The 23,400-nt window shown below is 42.4% G+C and overlaps 1 protein-coding gene across 1 annotated transcript in view; it reads right to left on the minus strand.

The window, feature by feature from the left end:
- The window catches only part of DOCK8 (dedicator of cytokinesis 8), a 249,536-nt gene that overhangs the window by 50,246 nt on the left and 175,890 nt on the right, over positions 1 to 23,400 (minus strand). Inside the window, exons 25-29 of the mRNA XM_008963393.4 lie at positions 19,262 to 19,411; positions 16,933 to 17,046; positions 10,379 to 10,534; positions 8,382 to 8,521; positions 674 to 843 (exon numbers count right to left, since the gene is read on the minus strand). Coding sequence (XP_008961641.3) covers positions 674 to 843; positions 8,382 to 8,521; positions 10,379 to 10,534; positions 16,933 to 17,046; positions 19,262 to 19,411 — 730 coding nt within the window. The remainder of the gene's footprint in view (positions 1 to 673; positions 844 to 8,381; positions 8,522 to 10,378; positions 10,535 to 16,932; positions 17,047 to 19,261; positions 19,412 to 23,400) is intronic.

Consider the following 23,400-nt stretch of genomic DNA (forward strand, 5'->3'; position numbering starts at 1 on the left):
TTTCTCAGGTCAACATAAGAAGTTCTTCTATTTGGGAGGATTTTTTTCCCTCTACATTCCTTAATCCACAATGTAATTTGTAAATAGATTCTGGGGTTTCACAAAACCCCTTTAAGACAACTTATCCTTTCCTCTTGTTGCTAATCTAGACATATTAACCTCAAAATTAGCCACTTAGTGCCAAGGGCAATATTTCTCTGCTATGATAGAATTTTCTAATATTGACATATGCCATGATTTTTTTTTTGCATGGAACAATTATTTGGGTTCATTTGAGACCACTTTTTTGCTTACATATTCATAAAAGGGAAGGAACACCTTTATTTCAAGGTGTTAGAGCATGATTTCCAAAGGGAGTAATCTTGTTATTATTTCATCCTTTGCGGTGTATGGTTTATAAAGTTCATTCCATATAGCAGATCAATGAATGAATAAATGAATGAATGAAGAAACAAGTAAATAATTTCTAAACAAAAACACATATGGGGCTATGTGACTTTTTTTTGTTTTTTTAACTGATTGGGGCCAGTGTTAAAGAGGTTTGGAGACCATTTTTGTGAGGAATTGCTCATATGAACATATCAGCACTGGAACGAATGACAGAGATCTCATTCGGATGGGGCATTTGGCAGGGGCCCCAACAATCCAAGAAAGAAAACAGAAGGGCCATTACCTGTAAAGTCACAGAGCTGTGGCAAAGCATCCAAAATGATGCCGACTAAAGGTAGGTAAAGGACGGCGATTTTGACCTTCACCTCTGGTTTGACACAGCGTGGGTCCAGGTCGTGAGAACTTAGCAGGCTGTGAACGGCACTGACAGCTTTCCTTTGTACTTTGCTGATTCTGTTGGCACAACACAGGAATCAAGAGGCTATGGTGAAAGGAAATTGACTACAGAGCTCTTAAACAGTCAAGAGTGATGAAAACGCTCCTAAGCAATGAGGTGACTGTGAAAACCAAGCAATATAGGATAGAACTATATAGAATCCAGAAATAGACTGCCTGTGTTCTAACCCTGGGTCTGCTGTTTAGTATGATGTTTTTAAGTTTATCATATTGTAGCATCAGTACTTCATTCCTTTTTATTGCTAAATAATATTCCACTGGTGAATTTTATCCATCCATCAACTGATAAACATTTGGATTGTTTCTGCTTTTGAGCTATTGTGACTTACGAATGCTGCTATGAGTATTTGTATACAAGTTTTAAGTTTTACTTTTCTTGGGTACATACCTCAGAGTACATTTGCTGGCTTGTATGGTAACTGTCTGTTTAACTTTTTTTTTTTTTTGAGATGGAGTTGTTCAGGCTGGAGTGCAATGACACGATCTCGGCTCACTGCAACCTCCACCTCCTGGGTTCAAGCAATTCTTCTGACTCAGCCTCCCAAGTAGCGGGGACTACAGGCACCTGCCACCACACCTGGCTAATTTTTGTATTTTTAGTAGAGACAGGGTTTCACCATCTTGGCCAGGCTGGTCTCGAACTCCTGGCCTCAAATGATCTGCCCGCCTCAGCCTCCCAAAGTGCTGAGATTATAGGCGTGAGCCACCGAGCGCCCAGCCTCTGTTTAACTTTTAGAGGAATCAGCAAGTTGTTTTCAATGGTGGCTGCACAATTTTACATTCCCACCAGCAGTGTCTGAAGACTCCATTTTATTCTTGCCAACACTTTATTACCTGTCTTTTTTATTATATCCATCTTCGTGGGTATCAAGTGGTATTTAATTGTGATTTTAATATGCATCTTCCTGATGGCTAATGATGCTGAACATCTTCATGGTCTTATGGCTGTATCTTCTTTGGAGAAATGTCTATTCTGATCTTTTGCCTTTTAAAAAACTGAGTTATTTGTCTTTTTATTGCTGAGTTGTAAGATTTTAAAATACATATTCCAGATACAAGTCCCCTATTAGGTTTTTGATTTGCAAATATTTTCTCCCATTTTGTGGGTTGCCTTTTCATTTTTTTGATGGTGTCCTATAAATCACAAAAGTTTTAATTTTACTGAAGTCCAGTTATCTATTTTTTTCTTGTTACTCATACTTTTGAGTGTGTCATATCTAAGAAACCACTGCCTTTTCTAAGTCTATGATGATTACCTCTATAATTTTATGTAACAATTTTATAGTTTTAGCTCTTACATTTAGGTCTTTGATCTATTTGAGTTAATTTTTGTATATAGTGTAATATAGGGTCCAACTTCATTCTTTTGAGTGTGGATACCCAGTTGTCCCAACACCATTTATTGGAAATTCTATTTTCCCCCATTGAATTGTTTTGGCACTCTTGTCAAAAATCAATTGACTATAAATATGAAGATTTATTTTTGGACTCTTAACTCAATTTCATTGATCTATATGTCTATCATACATCAGAACCCCATAGTCTTGACTACTTTTGCTTTGTAGTAAGTTTTGAAATTGGGAAGTGTGAGTCCTCCAATTTTGTTCTTGTTTTTCAAGGTTGTTTTGGCTATACTGGGTCCCTTGAATCTCCACACGAATTTTAGGATCAGTTTGCTAATTTCTGCCAAAAAAAAAAAAAAAAAGCAACCTAGAATTCTGAGAAGAACTGCATTTAATCTATGGATCAATTTGGGGAGTATTGCTGTTTTAATAATATTAAGTCTTCCGATTCATGAACATATGATATCCCCCATTTATTTGTATCTTTCTTTCTTTCAACAGTGTTTTGTCATTTTTAGTGTATAACTCTTGTGTTTCTTTTGTTACATTTATTCCTAAATATTTTTTCTTTGTGATGCTATTTTATATGAAATTGTTTTCTTAACTGCATTTTCAGATTGCTCATCATAAGTGTATAGAAACACAATTGATTCTTGTATGTTGATCTTATACCATGCAACACTGCTGAATTCATTTATTCGTTGTAATGGAGTTTTTTGTGGATTCCTTATGGTTTTCTATAAACAAGATTATGCCACCTATGAATAGAGATAGTTTTACTTCTTTTCCAATTTAAATGCTTTCTTTTCTTCTTTTTCTTTTTTTCTTTTTTTTTGAGACAGGGTCTTACTCTGTGGCCCAGGCTGGAGTGCAGTGGCGTGATCTCAGCTCACTACAACCTCCGCTTTCTGGGATCAAGCAATTCTCCAGCCTCAACCTCCCAAGCAGCTGGGACTACAATCACAAGCCACCAATGCCCAGCTAATTTTTGTATTTCTTGTAGAGATGGTGTTTCGCCATGTTGCTCAAGGTGTTCTCAGTCTCCTGGGCTCAAAGCGATCTGTCCACTTTGGCCTCCCAAAGTGCTGGGATTACAGGTGTGAGCCACCATGCCTGGCCTAGATGTCTTTTGTTTTATTTTTTTGCCTAATTGCCCTAGATAGAACTCCTAATATGTTGAATAGAAGTGGCAAGGGTAGACATTTTTGTCTTGTTCCTAATCTTAGGGATAAAGCACTGTTTTTCACTAATAAGTGTCACATTAGCTGTGGAGTTTTCACAGAGGCCCTTAAGTCAAGTTGAGGAAGTTCTCTTATTTCCTAAAAGGTTTGTTGAGTGTTTTTATCAGGAAGGGTTATTAGATTTTATTAAATGCTTTTCTTTGCATCTACTAAGATGATTGTATGGGTTTTGTCCTTTATTTTATTAATATGGTACAACAATTGATTTTCAGGTATGAAGCCTATCTTGCATTCCTGAGATAAATCCTACTTAGCCATGGTGTATAATCCTTTTTATATGCTGTTGGATTCAGTTTGCTAGTGTTTGTTGAGGGTCTTACATCTATATTCATCAGATACTGGCCTGTAGTTTTCTCACGATGTCTTTGTCTGGTTTAGTATAGGGTAATGCTAGCTTCATAGAACAAGTGGGGAAGTATTCCACCTCTTCCATTCGTTGGAAGAGAAGACTGGAAGTTGGTAAAAAATTAGAATTAATTCTTTTAAAAATATTTGGTAGAATTCATCAGTAAAGCCCCCCAGGTTTGAGCTTTTATTGTAGGAAGTTTTAAATTTTAAAATTTATTATTATTATTATTATTATTTGTGATGGAGTTTTGCTCTTGTTGCCCAGGCTGGAGTGCATTGGCATGATCTTGGCTCACTGCAACCTCTGCCTTCCAGTCTCAAATGATTCTTCTGCCTCAGCCTCCTGAGTAGATGGGATTACAGGTTCCTGCCACCACACCCAGGTAATTTTTGTATTTTTAGTAGAGACGGGGTTTCATCACCTTGGCCAGGCTGGTCTTGAACTCTTGACCTCAGGTGATCCACTCGCCTTGGCCTCCCAAAGTGCTGGGATTACAGGTATGAGCCACTGCGCCCAGCCTAAATTTTTAATTTGTGTGGGTACATAGTAGGTGTATGTGGGAAGTTGGATTACTAACTCAATCTCTTTACTTCTGTAGGTCTATTTGGATTTTCTATATCTTCTTGGAGTCAATTTTAGTACTTTGTACCTTTTAAGGAATTTATCCATTTAATCTAGGTTATCAATTTGATGGCTTTCAATTGTTCATCGTATTCTTTTATAATCCTTTTTATTTCTGTAAGGTCTCTTGTGATATGATTGTGTTGAATCGTTCAATTATGATTTTAGTAATTGAGTCTTCTTCCTTTTTTCTTGGTCAGCTCAGCTAAAGATTGGTGAATTTTGTTGCTCTTTTCAAATAACAAGCTTTTCATCTTGCAGATTTCCGTGATTGTTTTTCTATTCTTTATTTCATTTATTTTGGCTATCACCTTTGTTATTCCCTGCCATCTTCCTGCTTTGAATTGTTTGCTCTTCTTTTCTTAGCGCAGAGTATATTCTTTTGACATTTTGTTAAGACCATGTACACATATTTATTAAACTATTCAAGAGCAGTATATTAAAATAAAAAATAGGCTGTATTTATAGCCCCAAAGAAATGAGTTCTAACGTCCACCCAAAACCACGCACAGGCATGTTCACGGCAGCTGTTTTCATAATATCCAATACCCACAAACAGAAAGCAGCCCATATGTCAATTTACAGAAGAGAAATTATAGTAGACAAAGGAATATGACATACAGTTGAAAAAAAATGAATACTGACACATGCAACCACACTAAAGGATGTCACAGTCACAACATTCAGCAAAAGACTATGAAATTCAATAACAGGCAATATTAATTTCTAATGATAAGAGTCAGAATAGTGGTTACTTGAGGGGGGCCTGTAACTGAGAGAGGATAATGGAATATTATATTTTTTATCTGACTGGTGGTTACTTAAATATATTCACAGGAAATATTAATTGCACTTTACACTTAGGATTCAGGTCCTTTATATAAATTATACTATAATAAAAAGTAAATAAAATATATAGTGGAGTAACTGGAACCTAGTCATAGATGTTCAATTTTAAAAATATACATTTTGCCGCAATAAGCATACGTGTGCATATGTCTTTACAGCAGCATGATTTATAATCCTTTTATTGCGGCACTATTCACAATAGCAAAGACTTGGAACCAACCCAAATGTCCATCAATGATAGACTGTATTAAGAAAATGTGGCACATATACACCATGGAATACTATGCAGCCATAAAAAAGGATGAGTTCATGTCCTTTGTAGGGACATGGATGAAGCTGAAAACCATCATTCTCAGCAAACTATCACAAGGACAAAAAACCAAACACTGCATGTTCTCACTCATAGGTGGGAACTGAACAATGAGAACACTTGGACACAGGGTGGGGAACATCACACACCTGGGCCTGTCATGGGGTGGGGGGAGGGGGGAGGGATACCATTAGGAGATATACCTAATGTAAATGACGAGTTAATGGGTGCAGCACACCAACATGGCGCATGTATACATCTGTAACAAACCTGCATGTTGTATACCTGTACCCTAGAACTTAAAGTATGATAATAATAAAAAAAAGAATCCAGATTTTAAAAATGTATATATATATATACATTTTTTTCTTTCAAACAAAATAAGGCTACGTCAGAATTCAACGTTATATAGAAAATATTAACCAAAATTTTAAATGACTCAGACTCTTGCACTGTGGCTAAAGTAAGATAATTGTAAATTGCATTTCAAAAGTTGTTCTTGTTCTTAGTCTGTGGTCCCGGCAATGGGTTGTGTTTTGAATTAGGCATTGCAATTTGCTGGCTTAACACAAAGATGATAGACAATTTCTAAATGCTTGGAAAACACTGTGGATTTAACGATGTGGATATACCCAGGTGTCAGAGATCCAAGGGAAACCCAGTGGAAACTGGAGCTGTAGCTCCCTAGGGGTTCAGGTACTGAGATGCATCCTTCTGGCCCTTGCCCCATGGATGTACAGGTGTTGGCAAGTCTACCAACTGTCTTGGAAGCAAAAGAAAAAAAAAGTGCTGATCAATAGGAAGTATTGTTGAAGCATGACATTTTTCTGAGGTTTTAGCTTACATGATGAAGTTGTGACAGTATATCTAATGACTTTCCAGGAGAGTAACTGACAACCCAACAATCAGGGATTACTGTGCTGCCAAAGGAGTTACACTGTTAATTACTCTTTTGGGGGAGAAAGGGTACTGTGTGTGTGTGTGTGTGCGTGCATGTGTGCGTGCGTGTGTGTGTGTGTGTGTGTGTGTGTTTGAAGAATGTATCTACCTGATTAAACATAATTACATGATTATCTCTGAATATACTCTACCTTGTTGCTAGTAATATAACAGCAACAATTTTACAAGGAATCCAGAACAGAATGTCATGGCTGTTTCCAGCTAGAATGAAAACAGAAAATAGAAACTACGCTATTGTAAATACTAAAGATGTTTCTAGAAATCACTTAAAGTACTGCTATTAAAGGACAACTAAGAAAATGTATGTACGTGTTTGTGCATGAAGGCAATTTTCTTTGTGTTCAAACTTTCTTCTCAGTATCTTACTTATTAGCATAAGTGTTTGGTGCACTTTTTGTTGCTGTGGAAATTTATGTTAGTTGTAGGGTAGAATATTCTACTGAGATAATTGGGAGAAATGTAGTTAGAGTTGAGAAGAGAAGATAGAATTGAAGCCATGGAAAGTGAAGTTCTCAAAGGATATACTCAGGCCAGGTTATCTGGAAGGAGGCAGAATTGAGAGCTAAAAGCATGAGATTCCCCACACTATCCTGCCAGGAGACACAGACATAGAGTCACTTAAGCGGTGTCAGCATGGGTACATCGCTTGGGACGCATGTGACTGTTGCAGTTGCACGAACTCGATGTGCTCCTGTATTTGTTTCATGCAGGAACCTCCTGTTTCCTTCACTAAATTGTAAGCACTTTGAGAGAACTTGAGAAATTCCATTTAGATAAAAATCCATCCATAACATACAGCAATGCTACCATTAATTAGCAAACATTATTCTGGAAACTTCTTTAGCATAGGAGTCATGGGAACAGGTTCCCTGTGCAGGGAGATGGTTTGGTATAGGAGAGTGGGTCCTGGGAAGGGACTGGGAAGACCATGGCTTTAGATTTCGTTCTCTGTTATGGAATAGTGGGCAAGCTCCTGCAATTCTGTATGCCTAATCTAAACACCAGAAGTGTTGAATCTCAACTACTTTGCAATCCTAACCATCTTTGAATCTGAGTGCCTGGATGGTGAGCTCTTGAGGGGCAGCGAATTTTGTCTGTTTTGTGCACTGATATATCTCTGATGTACTCTAACACCTGTGTCTGTCCCATGGAAGGCATTCAATAATTATTGAACGGAATGAATAATATTTTAGAAGGCATTATCTTTTTCAGTCCAATCAGATAGGCTGTGGGTTTCTGATTCCATGAGCTCACGGAGCATAGGGAGAGAAGGAAAGAAGGGGGTGGTCTACCTCTCTCTCTGTCTGTTGACTTCTAGGCTAGATACTGCCACATGTCCCTGAGTAATCAGATAGATAAGAGGTAAAAGGATTCAGAAGCCCTGGATGTGTGGTGTCTCTTGGCCTGAGAAGCACTGTCTGCAAGAAACCTAATCTGGGCATGGGACAGCTGCCTTCTCAGCAGCCATTATTTCCTTCATCAGCTTTGAACCAAGTGACATCTTGTGGTTGCCTCTGCATGCTATCCCCTTTGTTAAAAACGGCTTTGTTCCTAGGGAGTTCACTAATCAAAGCACCCTTGGGAAACCTGCTATAGCAGAACTGGTAAATTCCACTGAAATAGTTGACCAAGAAAAGTCATTTTGTAGTTCTTACCCATCCCTTGTGCCTTCTACACAAGAAAGGCCTTTCTTGTGCCTTGTGCCTATGGGTACCATTTTCTCAAGACAGATGTTTCTACTCCTCAGAACTGGTCGACTACAGTAGAGTTTTTTACCAAGTGTGAGAAGCTAGACTGCAAATTTTATTAAAGAACATCTGTTTTTTTGGCTTCATCTTCCATTTTAAATGCCAGAAACATACCCTTCCCCTTCGGCATCCAGGGCAGCAGCCAGTTCTGTGAAGAGGAGCCCGGTGAGGAAGTGCTGCTGGCGGTACTCGGAAGTCAGATCGAACATGCTGGCGATCTTCTGGTCCTGGAAACTGGAGCAGGAGCTTGAGTTCTACAGAAACGTAAGGAGCCATTTTATGAGCCACAAGAACTGGAATGAAAATAGCAATGGCTAGTGTTTACTGAGTCCTTGCCCCAGCCAGGCTTCGTGAGCCCTCCCCAGTGAGGTAGGTACTGCTGGTGCCAGATAAGGCGGATAAGGAAACTGAGGCACAGAGTGGTTACTGCACTTTCCCATACCCACAGAGAGAAGACTGCCCAGCAGGAAAGATGAAAATAAAGCACCCTGGGTCTGTTGAAAAATGCATGACGCTCCCTTTCCCACCTGAAATCAAAAGCTGAAGATAAAAATCCTAGGATAAAATTTGGACAGAGAAATAAGAACCTCACCCAGTCCTGGGGCTGGGAACAGGCAATTCCTCTGTAACCAAATGCCCCCTTTGTTTAAGGCCCTGCTTACTCAGGTACCCTCTTTTTTTTTTTTTTTTTTTTTTGAAAGACAGAGTGTCACTCTGTTACCCAGCCTGGAGTGCAGTGGCATGGTCTCAGCTCACTGCAACCTCCCTCTCCCGGGTTCAAGCAATTCTCACGCCTCAGCGTCCCAAGTAGCTGGGATTACAGTCACACTACCACAACTGATGCATTTTTGTATTTTTAGTAGATATGAGTTTTCATCATGTTGGTCAGGCTGGTAACTCCTGCCTCAAGTATTCCACTCCCTTTGGCCTCCGAAGATGCTGGGATTACAAATGTGAGCCACCGTGCCCGGCCTCAGCTACACTTCTGAATTTGGCTTAAGCACATTGTCAGACTTTTGCTGGCCTGGAACTACAAGTGATGTCAGGGAGGGAAGTATTAGATTTACTGGTCCTCAGTAATTCCTGTCCTGTATTTGTATCCTGGGAGCACACTTTATATTTCATTAAGAGCATCTAAAGTGTCTTTAGAAATCCTTCCTGGTTTTGTGAGCCTGGCCCCTGGGTTTGGCCACTCCCTGGGGCAGTCAGAAGGGGAATGTGGGAAAGAACCTAGGGTGAGCTTAGTCCAGGGAAGTTTTAGGACTTAAGCTGCTGGGCAGGATGGAGCAAAAAGTTTATACATTTTGAATTGCTGCTTGTGAGTCAGATCTTTCCCTGTTCACAGTAAGATGGTCATGTAGCTAATATCTGGATCATGCCATATGGCATATATGGCTAAGATTTTTTTTTCAATTAGTAAGACAAGCCTTCACTTTTGTACTAGTATCAAGGAATACGCAACAGAAATATAACCTAATCATGAGAAATTTTGCCTGATGCTCTGAGCTACTGATGTGTTCCCTATAAATGGAATGTGACTATCAAACAGCATGTTCTTAAAGTTATTCCAGAGAAACATTTCAAAAAGTGTACGAAGTGGGGTGGGGATTCCATGTTAAATCACTCGGGGAATCACTGCTTATCATGCACTCCTCCTCCCATCTCCTCTTCTGCTTCTCCTGCATTTGCAATTGACACGAACAAGTTAAAGCCTCTTAGAGGGCCTACTGCAAAGAAACCTGGTGAATATATGGTTTCCAAAACTTATTTACTTTGGAATCCTCTATTTGCATAATATAACAATTGGCTAATGTCAGACAAAGGAAGATTTGAGACTTTTCTATGAGTTTCTAAATTTCATAGGGCTTATTGGATTCTTTGCTTTACTTAACCTGATCAGGGAGCCTTGAGCCTGGGGAGAAACCAATTACTTAGATTGTTAACTCTTAGCTAGTGGTGTAACTTCAGGGTAGCATACTTGATCTGGTTTGAATAGTTTGATTTTTCGTCAAATTAATAAGACTAACCTTTATAGGAAATACATGATTAAACTGAGCTAGTTAAATGAAATAGCTTGAATAATTCTTTTAGTTAAATAATTGTCTTATTACCTGGGAAGATATGGAAGGACAAGGAGATGTTGGAGCAGCATCAGCATTCATAAAAAAAAGGTTGAGATTGAGGTAGTGTTCGTGGCTACAGAGGATTCTCAGGAACTCTAGCCTCATGGAAACGAGCGTTGGAAGGTTACTGAGCTTGGCTGACAGCTGGGAAGAAAAATGAAAAGAGGAATGAAACATTTATTACAAGGTAAGTGGAGCTGAGGTTGGCAGACACAAAAATATCCTTTCTCTCCAGGTTAAGGCAATCAATTTAATAAAAACTAATGGGATAGTGCAACAGATGGTAAATTCTGCATTACAGAGAGGTCTAATAAATTTTCATTCATTACTGTTCCCCTTAGTGATTCTAGCCTAGTAGCTGTCCAGAATGAGGATTCTTATCCCGATCTCTACTTTATCAAATCTTTAATACCATGGGAAGCCTGTGCTGAAAATCTTGAGGTACAACTTCACTGTAACATAATTAATTTTACAAAAACTCTACTATGTTCGAGAAACTAAATGAAAGGAGTTGACCTCACATGAGCCTGTATGAAACTAATAGAATATGACTAGATGACTTTTATGCTACAAGTGTTCTCTCGTAGTTTCTAATTAAAGGCCCCATTGGAAAGTTGTAGAACCAGTTCCCTAGAGAAAGGCATCAAACTGTTTAGGAAAGTACATAGTACCTGCAAAAAACTCCAGGAGCTTGTCCCAGAGTGAGAGAGGATGAAACGGAGAAGAAAGAGAAACAAAGCTAGAAGAGTTTTTAGGAAAAATCTTCCTTTAAAAAATAAACCATGAAGCAAGCAGTGAAAAGCAGACAAAGGTGACTGTCTGGAAGAGACCCCTTGCTCGCCCGAGGCAAGGTGAACAACTGAAAGACCCAGACTCAGAGGCAGCTCCTCTAAAGGCAAAGTAGGGGAAGGAAGGGGTGCTGATGCACCTTAAGCTCCTCAGTATTTCATCATTATCACCCCCCACCCCAGCACAGAAATATGAAGCATCATCCTTGGGATGGACGTGCCTCCTCTTCACTCACTTCAAGAGTAGTTTGTTTTTTAAACTCTCTCTCTCTCTCTCTATATATATAGAGAGAGAGAGAGAGAGATGCAGAGTCTTGCTCTGTTGAACTGGAGTGCAGTGGCATGATCTCGGCTCACTGCAACCTCCATCTCCCAGGTTCAAGCGATTCTCTTGCCTCAGCCTCCCGAGTAGCTGGGATTACAGCTGCGCATCAACATGCCCAGCTAATTTTTTGAATTTTTAGTAGAGATGGGGTTTAACCATACTGGCCAAGCTGGTCTCGAACTCCTGGCCTCAGGTGATCCTCCCGCCTTGGCCTCCCAAAGTGCTGGGATTACAGACTAAACAATATAATTTAAATGAACACATATTTTCAGCCATTTTACAAGCAGCCAATGTGTGGTGGGACATATTGCCTACAGAATTAATTCATAGTTAGACATCCACTTAAAATAAGTAAATGCCATTATATATTATTTTAAAACCAAACATATGACTTCTACGTAAGCACAGTTACCAGATCCCATAACCTTTCGATGTGCACTCCTGGCTGACTTTGGACCAGTGGAGCCACCAGCACACTGAAGGGATTAGAACTTGGTCATGTGCCTGTCACTTAGGTTACTCATTAACAGTTGTCGGGTCCAGCCGGCTATCAGAACTTGAACCCACAACACACTGGCACTTGAAGAAGGCCCCACTATGGGTATCTTTCATAGGTTCCTTGAGACATCATTCAAGACAGACATTTCAGGCTGGGTGTGGTGGCTCACACCTGTAATCCCAGCACTTCGGGAGGCAGAGGCAGGCAGATCACTTGAGGCCAGAGTTCAAGACCAGTCTGGCCAACATGGTGAAACCCTGTCTCTACTAAAAATGCAAAAATTAGCGGGGAGTGGTGCCACACACCTGTAATCCCAGCTACTCGGGAGGGTGAGGAAGGAGAATCGCTTGAACCTGTGAGGCGGAGTTTGCAGTGAGCCAAAATTGTGCCACTGCACTCTGGCCTGGGCAACAGAGTAAGACTCCATCTCAAAAGAAAAAAAATAGACATTTCAAAAATAATTTGAGTGATGTTTTGAAAAGAGGAGTAAGGTGCATTCCAAAAACATCCTTCCCAAAGGTCAAGACCCACAATGCCCCTACCCAAGGGATGGGTGTTTGCTTAGTGGCTCATTGTAAGTGACAGACAGTAATTGAGGAAATGGATTTGTCTATTTTTAGTGACTATTAAAAAAGACTAAGGTTATATCCATTGCCACAAAATCTTTAGATGGCAGAAAACGTAATAGGTTATGCAAAATGATAAAGTCAGACGACTTTGTAAGAATACAACTTGCTTAAGGTATGAAGTTCATCCTGTATCTAGAGAGCTGGGATCAATGAATTAAATCACCACGAATGGGGGTCAGTGACCTTTTGAGGCCTGAGTGCCACTAATGGTGCTAAGTAACATCCGTGGATGTCACCAGCAGACACAGACCACAGAATCAGTGGATAAATCTAATCCAGCCTAGTTTTTTTGCAGATGAGGAAATGAATGCCTCAAAGGCTGAGGCTCCCAATCACAGAAGTAATTGATGGTGTCCCAGGAATCAGCACGCAGGCTTCTTGACTCCCGGTCTAGGGGTCTTTGGCATTTGAGTCAAGGAGAGAAACAAAAAAGAAATGGTAACTAAAAGAAAAGGAAAGAATTTAAGGAGAAAGATAGTGAGCAAGAGAAAAGAAAGGAAAGAGAAAGAGAAAATAAAAACATGAGTTTTGCAGGGAAGGCAGACATCTACCTTGGGTTGCCTTATTTCCCTGTTGGGAATGAAGATAGCCTGCATGTAAGTAGCTGAGCCTGGGTCTGCAGTGGTGATCTAGGGTATCTTTCACACACTCAACTTAAAGTTTTGAAAACAGACTAACCTGGAATCCTAAATACTGAAGAGGCAGGGCAAGGAGGAGTGAAGTGTCCCTCTGCCATTCTATTCTGGTGGGTCCTGGGACAGAAGATCCGCTGTAGGGCAGGGGTCAGGGTGCATGGGATGGGGATGCTTGGGGACTTCTGATGTTTCCTTAGGATTCTTTTTTATTATTCTGCTTCCTTATCAGGACTTCCCTTAGACGAGACTGCGTGTGTTCAGGGTGGTATGGCTGTAGACAGGACTTCCTTTAGAAAAGTCATGTCTTTTTCTTTTTTTGGAGGAGAGGTGTTATGTAAACAAGTCAAAGATTGTTTCTGTGTATTGGCCCCTCGGTTGTTTATTTCTTCACTGTAGACTGGTGCTGATCCCTTGGCTCATACCTAACTCAAATTTTACCATGCCCAGTCATTAACAAAAATAGCTCAAATAAGCAGATTTTCATCCATTTAGTGCCTGCCTTCTTTGCAGACCCCATAAAATCTCGATGGACAGCTGTTTCCTAATGATAAGATAGAGCCTTGCAGATACAGGGCCCTAAGCTGCTACAGCCCTTGGAGCTCTCTGACCCCGAGACTCCCTACTGTGCTGTGGAGCAGCCTCATCCAGATCTATAAGCTTCTGCCCTAATCCTCCTCCCCCCTGGGATTTCCCCTGCTCCTCCGGATGGTCCCCTCCTCACTGCAGGCCTATGGCTGTTCTCATGCTGGGAGGGGCTTCCGCTCTTATGTAACCCTGTCCAAGTGCTGCTCAATGAAGCTTGTATGTCACTGCTTTTTATGGTCCTATCCTTTTCCTTGATCAGCCCTCAAATCTCTCAAACCTCCCCTTCTTATTTTAAAACTGAGGAAATTAAGACCCATAAAATTGGAAAAACTTATCTAAAGTCACTAAGTGACTAACCACAGAGAACGTGGTGGTGACGGGAGAGGTGGTGATGGTGGTGGAGGTGGGTAGTGGTGATGATGGTGACAATGGTGATGGTGGAAGAAGTGATGGTGGAGGTGAAGGAGGTGGTCATGGTGGAGCTAATGGTGGTGATGGTGGAGGAGGTAGTGATATTGGAGGTGATAGGAAAGGTGATAATATTGCTAGAGGTGGGCAGGGCGATGGTGGTGATGGTGGAGAAGATGGTGGTGGTGGAGAAGGTGGTGACAGTGGTGGTGGAAGTGGTGGTGATGGTGACGGTGGTGGTGGTGGTGGTGAAGATGGTGGTGGTGGTGGAGGAGGTGGTGACAGTGGTGGTGGAAGTGGTGGTGGTGGTGATGGTGATGGTGGAGGTGGTGGTGGAGGTGGTGGTGATGGTGGAGGTGCTGGTGATGGTGAAGGAGGTGGTGGTGGTGGAGGTGGTGGTGATGGAGGAGGTGGTGGTGGTGGTGATGGTGATGGTGATGGTGAAGGAGGTGGTGATAGTGGAAGTGGTGGTGGTGGTGGAGGTGGTGGTGGTGGTGGAGGTGCTGGTGATGGTGAAGGAGGTGGTGGTGGAGGTGGTGGTGATGGAGGAGGTGGTGGTGGTGGTGATGGTGATGGTGAAGGAGGTGGTGATAGTGGAAGTGGTGGTGGTGGTGGAGGTGGTGGTGATGGTGGAGGAGGTGGTGATGGTGGAAGTGGTGGTGGTGGTGATGGTGGAGGTGATGGTGATGGTGAAGATGGGGGAGGTGGTGATGGTGGAGGTGGCAGTGGTGGTGGTGGAGGAGATGGTGATGGTGGAGGAGGTGGTGGTGGTGGAGGAGGTGGTGGTGGTGGAGGTGGTGGTGGGGTGGAGGAGGTGGTGATGGTGGAGGTGGTGGTGATGGTGGAGGAGGTGGTGATGGAGGAGGTGGTGGTGGTGGTGGTGATGGTGATGGTGAAGGAGGTGGTGATGGTGGAAGTGGTGGTGGTGGTGAAGATGGTGGTGGTGGTGGAGGAGGTGGTGATGGTGGAGGTGGTGGTGGTGGTGGAGGTGGTGGTGATGGTGGAGGAGGTGGTGATGGTGGAAGTGGTGGTGGTGGTGATGGTGGAGGTGATGGTGATGGTGAAGATGGGGGAGGTGGTGATGGTGGAGGTGGTGGTGGTGGTGGTGGTGGAGGTGGTGGTGATGGTGGAGGTGATGGTGGTGGTGGTGGAGGAGATGGTGATGGTGGAGGTGGTGGTGGTGGTGGAGGTGCTGGTGATGGTGGAGGAGGAGGTGGTGGTGGAGGTGATGGTGGAGGTGGTGGTGATGGTGGAGGTGGTGGTGATGGTGAAGATGCTGGTGGTGGTGGAGGTGGTGGTGATGGTGATGGTGAAGGAGGTGGTGATGGTGGAGGTGGTGGTGGTGGTGGAGGTGGTGGTGATGGTGGATGTGGTGGTGATGGTGGAGGTAGTGGTGATGGTGAAGATGCTGGTGGTGGTGGAGGTGGTGGTGATGGTGGAGGTGGTGGTGGTGGTGATGGTGATGGTGAAGGAGGTGGTGATGGTGGAGGTGGTGGTGGTGGTGAAGATGCTGGTGATGGTGGAGCTGGTGGTGATGGTGGAGGTGGTGGTGGTGGTGATGGTGATGGTGAAGGAGGTGGTGATGGTGGAGGTGGTGGTGGTGATGGTGGAGGTGGTGGTGACGGTGCAGGTGGTGGTGATGGTGCAGGTGGTGATGGTGGAGGTGGTGGTGATGGTGATGGTGGAGGTGGTGATGGTGGAGGTGGTGGTGGTGGTGGAGGTGGTGGTGGTGGTGATGGAGGTGGTGGTGATGGTGGAGGTGGTGGTGGTGGTGATGGTGATGGTGAAGAAGGTGGTGATGGTGGAGGTGGTGGTGATGGTGGCGGTGGTGATGGTGATGGTGGTGGTGATGGTGGAGGTGGTGGTGATGGTGGCGGTGGTGATGGTGGAGGTGGTGGTGATGGTGGAGGTGGTGGTGATGGTGGAGGTGGTGGTGATGGTGGAGGTGGTAGGGGGTGGTGATGGTGGAGAAGGTGGTGACAGTGGGCATGGGAGTAATGAGAATGGCGGTGGCTGGTGGTAGTAGTAGCAGTAATGACGGTACTAGTGGCTAGATTAGGGATATGGAAGGAGAGGAGCAGCAACAATAACTGCTATTTATATTACTATCGTTAGGGTAGTTTGAGGGAGACAGCACATGAATAATTCCATTTAAAAATTTGGGGGGATGGCACTGATAGAGGTTTATAAAATATTTGCTATGTGCTCAGTGAAATTAAATCTCTTTGAATGATTTTATTTAAGAACACTTTAAAAGTTCTTTCAAGTCGGAGCATCACAACAGCAATTTAATTAATTACCCTAATATGTGAAAAGAGACCTCAGACTGGGAGCGCAAGGACTTGTCAAAGACTGAAAGTACTGTATAGCCATGTTAATTTTCTGTTGAATGTCAAATTGAAGATTCAGATCATATCACAAATTTTAATTCCCACAGATGAATCTGTTGACCCTTCTACACTGTCGGTAAATGCTCCAGGAATCAAGGTAAACCAGCATGTCTGAGGAATGTCCATGGCACAGACATGAGGGACGTGCTGCAAAACACAGGATGTGTAGGATTCACGCCAACTCAGTAATGAATAAGACAGCGTACCATGGCAACGAACATCCCATTATATGAGAAGGAACAAAATGGCTCGCTCGGGGGTGGGGGGCGGGGGGGACACTCACCTGGTTGCAATAATGTTTGATGAGGTTAAACACAAAGCCCCGATCCATGAGGGAGAGAAGGTCATACAAGAAGAAAGCCAGGCTGATGTTCATCTTTTCTGCCTGTTCATTTTCCTTAAAAACAAACAAACACCCAAATCATTTTGTGGTACACTCTGGATTTGAACTTCCAGGTCACTGGTGGGAAAACTGGGAGAGACAGGTCCTATTATTTCAGCCACTGTCCTTCTGGGTGACACTGGGCAAAGTAGTTGAGTCTCCTTTAACTAAAGCCATGACTGTGAGGTTGAATCAAGTAATTATTCATGTACTGTTAATATTTAGGTGCATTTCTTTCCAGTCACTCTTTTTTCTACGTGCATATTTATATGTGTATAATTAAGCTCATTCTCCATATACTATGTTGGATCCTATTTTTTTTTAATATCCTGGTAACTATTTTTTTTTTGTAACTATTTTCTTTTTTTTTTTGGCAAACTGACTTGAAAAATACTTACTGTTTTCAATGAGACAGTTTCTTAATTTTTAAGGATTATTACAGAAAATCCAATCAGGATAAAAGAATTAGTTTTTACCTAAGAAATTTATTCCCCAATTAGGCAGCATTTCCAGCCTAAGAGAGGTCAGAGTCATACTCCACAGGGTGTATTCACTCCATAGGGTAAATTCCTCCATGAATCCCAATTAATAAGCTACGCCTATTTTTAAAATTTTTAATTTGTATTATTTCTCAGTGCTCCTGTTTATGAGGGATTTTACAGTGCTTCAGAGCAACCTGGGATTCAGTTTTTCATGTTTATGTCCTTTATTCTCAGAATGACAAATCAATTTCCTTTGACACTATTAAAAATATGGTTTGAAACTATTTTGCTTTTGTTAATATGCAATTTGCAAATTCAGGCCATGCTGACCAGTCAAGTCACTGGGATGGATGGGGACCTGATAAACAGGTTGCCACCGTGCCGCTGAGAGGTCCTCGAACTCTCTCCGCATTCTCCACGTGGCCACTCCTCCTGGGTGCCTTACGTGACTCAGTATCCGGGTTTAAAATCTCCAGTCTTGGCTTTACTGCTGGCTGTGTGTGACTTTTGGAAAATTTATCAACCTCACTGTGCCTTATTCTCACACCTGCCAATGTGGAGATACCATGCTGTTCCAACAAAGTTTGCCATGAGGAATAACCGAATGAAAATCTCCTGAGCACTTGGTACTATGCACATTCTCAATAACGACAAAGCGATTAATAATAAACATTGCTTCCTAAGATTTTTGTAGCTGCCTTTTAAACATTTGATTTATTTCATTTTATATATGTTTTAGCTTTTATTCTGAAACAATTTCAAACTTACAGAAAAGGTGCAAGAATAGTACAAAGAACTACTGTATACCCTTTAACAAAGCTTATCAATACTTGACATTTTGCTACATTTGTTTTATCATTCTACGAACATAAAAACATTTTTTTCTGAACCATTTGAGAATGGGTTGCAAATATCATGCCCATTTACCCCATAACACTTCAAGGTGTATTTCCTAAGAGCAAAAATATTATCTTTCATATCTACATTTTTCTTTCAGATGGAGTCTCACTCTGTCACCCAGGCTAGAGTGCTGTGGTACCATCTCGGCTCACTGCAACCTCCGCCTCCTGGGCTCAAGCGATTCTTCCACCTCAGCCTCCCGAGAAGCTGGGATTACAGGTACGTGCCACTACACCCGGCTAATTTTCTGTATTTTTAGTAGAGACGGGGTTTCAACATGTTGGCCAGGCTGGTCTCGAATGCCTGACCTCAAGTGATCTGACCACCCTGGCCTCCCAAAGTGCTGGGATTACAGGTGTGAGCCACTGCACCCAGCCTGATATGATAATTTAAACCACAGTCCATATTGCAATTTCTTTTTTTTTTTTTTTTTTGAGACAGAGTCTCACTCTGTCACCCAGGCTGGAGTGCTGTGGCACCATCTCGGCTCACTGCAACCTCTGTCTCCCGGGTTCAAGCAGTTCTCTTGCTTCTGCCTCCCAGTTGCTGGGATTACAGATATGTACAACCATGCTCAGCTAATTTTTGTATTTTTAGTAGAGACAGGGTCTCACCATGTCACCATGTTGGCCAGGCAGGTCTCGAACCCCTGGCCTCATGTGTGTAATTTCTTTATAACAATTTTCCAGCCCCACATCAGGGTCCAGTCCAGTATAACATACTGCGTTTAACTGTCATTAGTTATATTTTAATTATTGTTTTAAAATGATGCTTATTTTTCTCTGATTATGAAAGTAATATATGTTCCAGGTAAACAATTTAGAAAATAAAGAGTTAAATACAGTTACCTTCTGTGGTTTTACTAAAAGGGCTGCAATTTCCGAGGTGACCACATTAACAATAGTAGTTATGTCATCCATGAAACGGTCAGAAAAACGAGTCCTCCGAAAACTGTCCCGTTTGTCCATGTTATGTACATGCTGGGCCATGCTTTTCACCTACGGAGGGGGATGGGGGAAATGTCAACATGGAGATTGGTGACCTGCTTGTACAATGCAGAAAAGGGGGAAAGACTCACAGAAATGCTCTCTAACAATGGATTTTCTGACACTTTATCTGTGCTGGTGGTGCCCGAGCAAGCTCTGGACTAAAATGCTGCAGACACACCAATGGTTACCATGGTGGCGGGAGGTGGGAAGGGTGTCCTCTTTTTGACCCCAAGTCAGAGGCTCCCTTCTTGCTGCTGACAAAGCCAGGAGCTTAATTCTTTAGCTACAGTGTTCTCAGCTGCCTGCATCCTGGAAGGCAGACCTGAGCTGGGCTCCCGTAACCAGCAAGGTGTCTTCTGTCATAGGACAGAACACATGACTCAGAAAGGAACAGTTTATCACAAGGTTCTTGATGAGAACTAAAGTCTTTTCTGTTCCTGAAACTACAGTAAGGAGAACATGGGAGAAATGTTCCTCCTATCTTGAGTTTCAGTGTTTCTTGAGGGAGCACAGTTTTTCCAGAAACAGTTCTATAGTTTCCAGCAGTTATCTTCTGCTCCTGTAAGTTTTAGCTATATTATATATTGAGCAGGAAATGTTGGCCAGCTGGAAACAGAACCACTATTTAGAACATTGCCTCCAGGGGAAGCATTACCTCTAGGGGAAATTTTGAGTTCCATAAGTCTAATTTTTGGTTACATAATGCAGACAGTCACCAAATGACACAAAAATATATATATACAGATTATCTATCTATATCTAGTATCTCTATATAGATACCTTTGTGTCAATACAAGTCACCAATTGACACAAACTGGTGTATACTGTGGTTACATATATAATGCAAACAATTCATCAACTGACACAAAGATATTTATATACAGATATATCTATATGGATATACATACATACACATATCGTATCTATATATAGATATCCTTGTGTGAATTGGTGACTGTCTGCATTATGACTAGAATAATACTATCTCAATGCCTACCACAATTTTAAATCAAGATCATGCTTATTTTTTGGACATCTTCTTGGGGCCAGGAGATTCACAGGTCAATATGGGCCCCCTTGACACCATCTGAGGGTGAGTCTTATCCTTGTTGGAAGTTGCTTACACTATTAGGAACATGGGGAAGACTAGGAGGTCTTGTGGTTGGGTCCCTACACTCTGAAATCATTTTCATGTATGCGTCTAGATTACTCAGACAGCCACTGCAATACTGCTACTACTACTACTAATAATAATGGCACTGGAAGTTGAACCACCCACACTTGCCCTCTGTGTTGAGACTAGAAGAAGAGGGGACTTCCACTCCCAGGAGCTACATGAGAGAACGTTAATGCACCAACAGCAGAATTCAGTTTCTAAGGATGCATGCAGCACTGGCAATTTTTGTTAGCATGGAAACAAACAGAAAAAACAAAGGGAAGGCAAAATAAGAAAAAACCAGAGACACAGGCTTTATGTGTTTCATGTTTTCAGACAATGCCATGGCCAGCTCAGGGAAGACCTAAGGACATCAAATCCTAAAGCTCAGTATAGAAACCATGGTTTCTCCTCATGGCGGCATCCTCTTTGGTTTGGGACACAGAGATGGCTTCCTATCCCACAGGGCCGCATGCACCTGGTGAGAAGACCCGAATGAAGGGTGCGAACTGGACCCATTTTTGTCCAAAAAAAGCCTCTCTCTCACTATGCTCCTAACAAAGGACTTAAGAAGATAAGGCCTCTTTGTTTTGGGCAATGCCAATGCTGATTCTGGGCAGGCTAACCATCCCAGCACTAAGGCTTTCAGAACTCACTGCAGTATTTGGCTCCTGTCTGCTGAGTTTGGCCATCCTACAACCAAATAAATAATTCTCACAATACCACACTTCCAACCAATGGCCTCTTTCCAGACTGTCAGCAGCTTGCCAGCTACTGTGTCCTCCAGATCTCCAGAGAAGAACATCCAGTAGAAACACTAGTGGAGGCCTGGCCCTGTTGAGTGGGGCAAGGCACAGAAATCTTTCCCCCTATATGGGCCTTTGTGGCCCATCTGAAGTAAGGGTACCTCTAAAGAACCCCTTAATGTGGAACTTCATGTCCTGAGTGAGTAAACTATGTCACCCATTTATCTCTATTTCTCCAAGGTCTGGCTCAGCAGTTTCTAGAAGCACAGGGATTTTATTCATTAGCAAGTGTGAAAGTCGCCCAAGCATTGTGTTTAACAGCTCTAACGCCAAAGTGGTTGTTCATTAGCACTTGGGCATTGACACAACTAGAGGGTGTTAAATTGCCCAGGTTGTTGGCTAAGGCCAAGGAAGCTGTTGTCTTTCTCAAGCTTCTTGGGAAAAAACAAAACAAAACTGTTTTGGTTTTCAAATAACTTCCTGGGCATTGGTCAGGCAAATGCATAAACAATGTATGAAGAATTGGGCACCTTGTCTGAGTCTGAGATCAATTTCCTTGCAAAGTTCTGGCTGGGGGATAATAGTTTCCATTTGCCCCTACCCCAGCTCCCTGATGGATTTCTTGTCCTTCTCTGTCTGTCTCGGAATGCTGGGAAGGGGGTCTCGAGGGACCACATCACTCAGGCCCCCTTAACCTTTGGCTTCCAGTTGGAGTTGGCCAACAGGAGCACAAACAAGGGGATCATTAGGTGGGAGAACAGAGAGGCCCAGGTAGTTACTCACTTCCACTGCCCTCATCCCTGCTGCAGTGAGGTCCCGGCAGTGGCAACATTTTTCTAAGGCCCCAGGCTCCTTTTCTAAGATTGTCTCATCTGCCTCCAGATTTTTCTAGGCCCCAGTTACTCTGCTATACTCTTGATTCTTTAGAGCTAGCATAGAGAAAGGCTTCTGCCAGCTGCTGTACCCTGGGGGCTCTCACCAATCCTCATTGGCCCCTGAACCTCCCATACATGCTGAGCAGAGTCCTTTTGATCAATGCTTTTCAGTTAACCCTTTTGGGCAACAGAAACTCTGTCCTGCCAGAACCTGACAGACTTAGGTTTTAGGCTGCTGGTAGAACTGGTGTCTTGGGTGATCTGCATGTTGACAAACCCCTGCAATATGCTTAGATCAGCAGGGGCTTTCTTCCCAAAAAACTTCATCTGTTTACCATGAGGGACTTCCTAGAGGTAAGATGGGCCATGTGCTTTAGCTTATGCTTTCTCTCCTGGGCCAACGAAGCCCTAGTAAATAAATGTGCAAGGCCAAAAGCAGTTAGGGGCAGTGAAGTGGTACTGCTGAAGCATTTGGCTGACTTGGAGACTCTCTTTATGGCCACCACCCTTCCTCCAACCCCATCTGTAAATTTGGGATAATAAAAGTTCCTCCTGCCTCAAGATTGCATAATGATTACATTAGATGATGCTTTAAAATGCTTAAAACACTGCCTGGCACATATATAGTAAGATGCTCAGTACAGTTTTGATGTGATTATTCTTTCTCCCATTGGTATGCCATTGGTATGCCAACTATTGGTATGCCAACTATTATTGGGATTCTGTGAAGAACAGAGACATCATTACACCTGCAGAGAATGCAAACTTCCTTTGGAAAGAGAGCTCTAAGATGCCACATGGAACCACTCAGAATAAGCAACGCTGAATTCCGCATTGGGAATGAATTATTTGTATGAATTATCCATAGCTGGATTATGACTCAAGTGAATCTTCTTCTTCTTTTTTTTTTTTTTTTTTTTTTTTTGAGACAGGGTCTCAATCTGTTGCCCAGGCTGGAGTGCAATGGCATGACCAAGGCTCACTGCAGCCTTGAACTCCTAGGCTCCAGTGACGCTCCTGCCTCAGCCTGCTGAGTAACTGAGACTACAAGCACATGTTACCACACCCAGGTAATTTTTTCATTTTTGCAGAGCTAGGCTGAGTGAATCTTCTTTATGGAGAGACATGATGGTGGGTGGGATGTGTAAATAGAAGCAGGATATAAAAGGCATGGGTTGATGGTTTTGATACTTCTCATGCCTCAAGAAACAAGAGGGGAAT

Source organism: Pan paniscus, chromosome 11 (genome assembly GCF_029289425.2).
Source record: "Pan paniscus chromosome 11, NHGRI_mPanPan1-v2.0_pri, whole genome shotgun sequence".
Lineage (NCBI taxonomy): Eukaryota > Metazoa > Chordata > Mammalia > Primates > Hominidae > Pan > Pan paniscus.